Source organism: Prionailurus bengalensis, chromosome B3, assembly GCF_016509475.1.
Source record: "Prionailurus bengalensis isolate Pbe53 chromosome B3, Fcat_Pben_1.1_paternal_pri, whole genome shotgun sequence".
In the NCBI taxonomy this organism is placed as follows: Eukaryota; Metazoa; Chordata; class Mammalia; order Carnivora; family Felidae; genus Prionailurus; species Prionailurus bengalensis.
Genome location: NC_057355.1, coordinates 52817073 through 52823072, shown reverse-complemented (window position 1 = coordinate 52823072; position 6000 = coordinate 52817073). Strand labels below are relative to the sequence as shown.

The window sequence follows — 6000 nt, the reverse complement described above, 5'->3', positions numbered from 1 at the left end:
GAGGAGAATGAAAAGAAGAATAAAGTGAGACTGAGGAATCAGGTGAGCAATACAGTGAGTGTCAGGATTGGTGAATGACTATTTCACATAATATTCAGTGATGTTTCTTAAATGCTGAAAATATTTTATGATTTATTTTTAAGCTGTGTCTTTTATAATATTCTTGGCATCAAAATCACTTGATTGAAACATGTACCATTTGATCCCCACAATAACATGAGGTAAACAGAGCTGTTCCTCTCTGTTTTAAAAAAGAGGAATTTGGGGTGCCTGGGGGCTCAGTCAGTTAAGCGTCCAACTCTTGATTTTGGCTCAGTTCATGTGAGATTTGCGCCTCACAGTTCTTGAGCTTGAACTCTGTGTCAGGCTCTGCACTGACAGTGCAAGCCTGCTTGGTATTCTCTCTCCTTCTCTCTCTCAAAATACATAAATAAAAAAGAAGAGTAACCTAAGGAAATTTACCCTTCACTCAGCTGAGATTATAAATTGTGATGATTTTTTTTTAATGCAGTATACTAGTATGCTGGGATAATAATGCTATGTTATCAGTGCCAAGAAAAAACTATTTGTCTTGAAGTAGCTGTTACATTGAAAGTACTCTTCAGATTCTAAAGAGAAGTATTTGAGAGACTTCCAAACTCAAAAACCTTCAGAACAAGGGAGATTTGTTTGTTAGCTTGTTTGTTTGTTTGTTTTTAGGTACTTGAATGACTAAGTTGCTCCTTGAAAAGCAAGGGTGCAGAAATCAAAGGCCTGATTGTGCTGAATCCTTCTATTTGGTCATTATTCAGACTGGTTCCCAGCATGCCACAGTCCAAAGGAAAGGTTCCAAGCTCTGTTTAAAAATCAGAAACTAAAGAGCTTACTCAGCACCCTGCTCACATTACTGTTGCTTGTATTCATCATTTAAAAGTCTTTTGATAACTCCTTTTATGCAATGATGTTAGGCTTCGGGGAATATTCTCAGAATGTAGGAAGCACCTCCTGACCCAGTTATGATGTAAATACTTTTTGTGACTATCTTCTCTCTTCAAAGACTTCTGACACAGCCAGGCTCTTAGGCATAATTGAATCCTGGGGGAGAATTTTACAGAAATGTTTGTTGGTTTGTTTGTTTTGTGGCACTTGTGGTGATGAAGAGGAAGCTTTCCCCTTAGTGGGGAAGGGAGAATTTCACAATGAAACTGGCCCTTGATGCTTACCTACTCAAGACTGATGAGGACATCTATGGTTGGGGAAACAAATAATTTTATTAGTTCTGTTTTAGCATCTAGGACAGTAAGAAAGTGTAACAACAATCTGACTATTTGAAACAATGTTCCTTGAATTTCCCAATTCAAAAGACTGCATAGAGCTAAGAAAGAAATAAAAGTACTGAGAGACGTTTTGTATGTCAACTCAAATCACAAAGGCAGGGCTTCTCTAGGGATGTATGTAAGAATTACATCTACCTTTTGGGTACAGCAGGTGGAACAGAAAGAAGGAATTCTGGGGCAGATATCCCAGAACTATCCCAAAGCAAAAACCTTCATAAAAGGTTCTCTCTCCTTGACAGGTGCAAGAGCAGGGAAGTCATTTGGTCCTTGAGGTAACGTCTAGTTGGGAAGTTACGACAATGACGTCGGAGCTTATGGCAATCCAGGTGACCCTGAGCGCAGGGGCACCCGTAAGACTGCGGCACAGAAAATACGCTAGCCTGCCAGTCTCCCCTCCCCCCTTACATTCTCGGGGGATTGGAGTAGCGTTGGTGTCGCTGACGCCATCCCTTCCCGCCTCTGGCTCTCAAGGAGCATGCGCTTCCTTCCTCACTTCCTCTAAAGGAAGGAGAGTAAGGCTACGCCCTAGCGGACCCGCGGCCGGCTTCGCGTCACAGGAACTTCAGCACCCACACGGCGGACAGCGCTCTCCTCCACCTGAGGACCTGACTCCCGAGCGCCTGGAGCCTTTCTAATCGCTTTACTCTGCAGCCGCGCGGAGCTCCACCGGCCGCTGGGTTCCTGCCACTCACCCTCCCCACACCCTCCCTCCTAGCTCTTCCTGTTTTTACTCCTTCTTTTCATTCATAACAAAAGCCACAGCTCAGGGAGCCCGGCGCCAGGCTGTATCTGAAGCCAAGCGTAGAAGAATGGGGTTTCTTTGGACCGGCACTTGGATTCTGGTGTTGGTGCTCCAAAGCAGCCCAATTCAAGCTTTCCCCAAGCCGGGAGGCAGCCAAGGTACGTGGACACTTTTCTTCCCATCTCCCTTTTATTTCGCCACGGAAAGGTAAAGCTTGGCATAATCCCGTGAACTGTAAATCACCTTGCCTCGTTTTCTGATCAGACAGTATCCGTGCATATTGACAGAAATCAGTTTGAATTTAGAGCAGGAAGACAGATTTTTTTTCCCCTACACTTTTTGAATGATAGAGTAATAACATGGGTTGTTTTGAAATACCTTATTCTGAAACGGGGCTGGGGGATGATTTTTCTGCCTTACAAAGTGGCCTGTTTTTTGTCTATTTTTTTTTCTAGTTGTCTTATAACCTTTCTCCGATACTTTATTCATGATATGTGCAGTATATGATAAAAGAGCTTTTAATGTGCTAATAATGCCAATCCAAATTATGCTCTATCTAGTTGAAAACAGCTGGTGAGCCAAGTGTTAGAACTATATGTTAGATTTCTGGGCAGAAAAATAAAAGTGCAATTTTATTAACTCAGTAAGTACACCAGGATAATAAGCAAGGCAACGTTGATAAAGATTGTTATCTTGATTATCTTTGTTAATACATATTTTTGTTCCACAGTCATCCAAAAACATTTATCTTAATATTTGTTTTTCTTTTTTGGAGATTTTATGTAGTAAGAGACATAGTGTGTCTTTCCAGTGCACAATTAAATTTATATTTGTGTTTGGTGATTCTAGACAAACCTCTACATAATAGCGAATTAAGTGCAGAAAGACCTTTGAATGAACAGGTAGGTCAAAAGTAAAATTATAAATGCTATTTCATTTTATTTTAGTTATATTTAATGTAATTATGCTGTAACATTTTAGCTATTTTGAATTCACAAATTTCAAGAGCTTAATAATACATTGACAGAACTTAGGATGGAAAATATAGTTTTGGAAATTTGTATATCCTGACAGTTATATACATAGAATTCTGTATAATACATAAGACTGACTGTATAATAACCCAGTAAGCTCAACATCACATCCATTCTATTCTAAGGCTGCTTAATTTATCCGAGATTTATCTCTCACCAATATTATAGGAGAGGGAATTAATATTTATAGACCATCTGCCCTTTATTTTATCTATTTAATCCTTATGGTAGTGCTTTGACACAGAAATTATTATCTACATTTTCAAATAAGAAAACTAAATCCCACAGAGATTGAATCATTTAGCTGTCATATTGGATAAGTGGGGGAGCAATGATTTAAAATCAGGTCTATCTCCAATTTACTTCCTAGATTGCTGAAGCAGAGGCAGACAAGATTAAAAAAACATACCCTCCAGGTAAAAAGAAATCATGTTGATATTAATTTAAATAATGTAGGTTATGAAAATCTTAACTAAAATGGATGTGTTGGGCTTGGGGGCTTTTCTTCCAGAAAACAAGCCAGGTGAAAGCAATTACTCCTTTGTTGATAACTTGAACCTGCTAAAGGCAATAACAGAAAAGGAAAAAATTGAGAAAGAAAGACAGTCCATAAGAAGCTCCCCAGATGATAATAAATTGAATGTGGAAGATGTCGATTCAACCAAGAATCGAAGACTGATTGATGATTATGATTCTACTAAGAGCGGATTGAATCATAAATTTCAAGGTAAATGAGGAAAAAGAACTTTTGCTTCCTATTTGCTTGCTCTAATTTGGAGTTTCCCATTGTGGGTTAGGAGAAAGTCCTACGTTTTAAAAACAGCCATTATACATTCATTGTCCTTTATTAGGACCAAAATGAAGAGAAAGCCCAGTTTTTTCTGTGAGGCCTAAGCTCACAGAAGCCCAAATTTTAGTTTCTCTTTTTAAGTTTCCTTTACTGATGCTTTGAAATCAACTTCAATCTACTGTCTATATTTTATGCTATTAAATTCATTTTAACATTCCAATTTATTTTAACTATGAGTACAAAGAAAAAATCTTTAATTCTCAACTAATTAAATCAAAAAATATTCCCCAGAAAAGGTGAAATATCATTATTTTCTTCTCAATGTTCTCTTCCTAGTCATATCTTTCTCCATAGGTCATTCTAACCTTTTCATGGCCTTAATTACCATCCATAGCCTGATGTCTCCTAACATTAGCCCAGACTTCATATATGTATGTATATATCAGACTTCATATACTGCATATATGACTGAAAAACAGTCATCTCAGTTGTTTTCCAGCTCCAGCGGGCAACCAGTACTTTATACACACACACACACACACACACACACACACACACACCATACATATCATACATATAAATACATATAAATATTATATAATGTATATATATTATATAATATATATAGTAGGGTTTTATCCCTCTAACCTTGATCACCACCAAGATCACCATCCTTGATCACCTTATCCAAACTCTAATCATGTCTCACTTGAACTACAGCAAAATCTTCTAATGGACCTTCCAGCATCCACTCTGCCCTTCTCCAACTCATAGCAGCCAGAGTAATCTTTTCAACATACAAGTATGAGCTTGACACTCTTGCATAAAACCCATTAGTAGATTCCCATTTCTCTTGGGATAAAAACCAAAAGCCTTAATGTGGCCTCCATGGTCCTGCAAGAACAGGTTCCTGTGTTCATCCAATACACATAATCTGATAGAAACCTGTTCCTTTCACACGTGACACTTAATGCAATTTGTAATTTTACATTCCTAAGTGCGTCTACTTATGATTTCTGCCTTTCTCCTTAATTAAACTGAAAACTTCACTAGTACAGAAACATTGTAGCTCCAGTGTCTGAATGCTTACAAATTCACTTCATGAATAGATGAATAAATTAATGAATGAACAAATAAAATAATATATACAAGGGAATAAGCGAATTATTGTACCTAAGCATTGATGAAGAGAATGTGTTTTCTGTGCTGAGGACCACTGCTTAAGAGTGACTACAGATTTTCTTTAATGTCCTTATTCTGTTCCATGGTCACAAGAGCATTATGCTGGTTATCTCCACCAGAACACAACTATCAATTAAATTTGACTTTCATTGGATATCACAGGCTGAGGAAAATTCAGAAGTGTGTTGTATATGAATGGGATAAGGGAGATGGTTTATATTTTGAAAAATTTCATATAGCATACTACTCAAGGAAATTTCTTGTGAATTCTACTTTTAACCTAAAATATTTAGACTAGAAATAGAAACTGGGTATAGCTTCATATAAAATAGTTTCAACCACTTTGACTGAACTGACCATTTGATTTAAAAAAATTTTTTAATTAGTCTAATGTTTGACTACATTTTTTTTTTCGGTCAAACTGGTTGTATATGCAGGCAGAGGCATAGATCGGTTTGTGATCCAACCACTAACCTGAGTAACTTATTTTAAATAGTTCAACATTTTATTACCATCCCAAATGGGTTTATAACTATGAAGTACTAGCCCTGACAGCTCTAGGTTTACCCTAGGAGTCATTCAAGTCCACCTGAAATTACAGAGAAGATTGTTGGAGAGAGTGGCCTCTATGAGTGAATTACTGGTCTCCTCTCATACCTTGGGAATCCTGGAACCAGGTGGGTTTGGGAACACCAAGTTAACTGGAACCTCAGAGGCATGTAGACTTACAACCTAGAAGGGAGAGTAAGGAAGCCGAACTTCTGCAGGGTACTTTCACACTTTTAGGAAACCTCCAGATGGGCTTGTAGGGCCCATAACTTCTCCTTTTCTATGTTTTCTATAGTATATGTGATTCAGGATTTTTCCAAATTTCTTTTATAAAGCAGTGTTTCAGGGCTCCTGACTGCATTCACCAAACAGACATTCATTGAGCAA

General features: G+C 37.8%; 1 protein-coding gene across 1 annotated transcript in view; it reads left to right on the top strand.

The window, feature by feature from the left end:
* The first annotated feature begins 1762 nt into the window (after positions 1-1762).
* SCG3 (secretogranin III) overlaps positions 1763-6000 on the top strand; it is a 34153-nt gene continuing 29915 nt past the window's right edge. The window contains exons 1-4 of the mRNA XM_043555424.1: positions 1763-2216; positions 2908-2960; positions 3463-3508; positions 3604-3819. Coding sequence (XP_043411359.1) covers positions 2126-2216; positions 2908-2960; positions 3463-3508; positions 3604-3819 — 406 coding nt within the window. The 5' untranslated portion in view covers positions 1763-2125. The remainder of the gene's footprint in view (positions 2217-2907; positions 2961-3462; positions 3509-3603; positions 3820-6000) is intronic.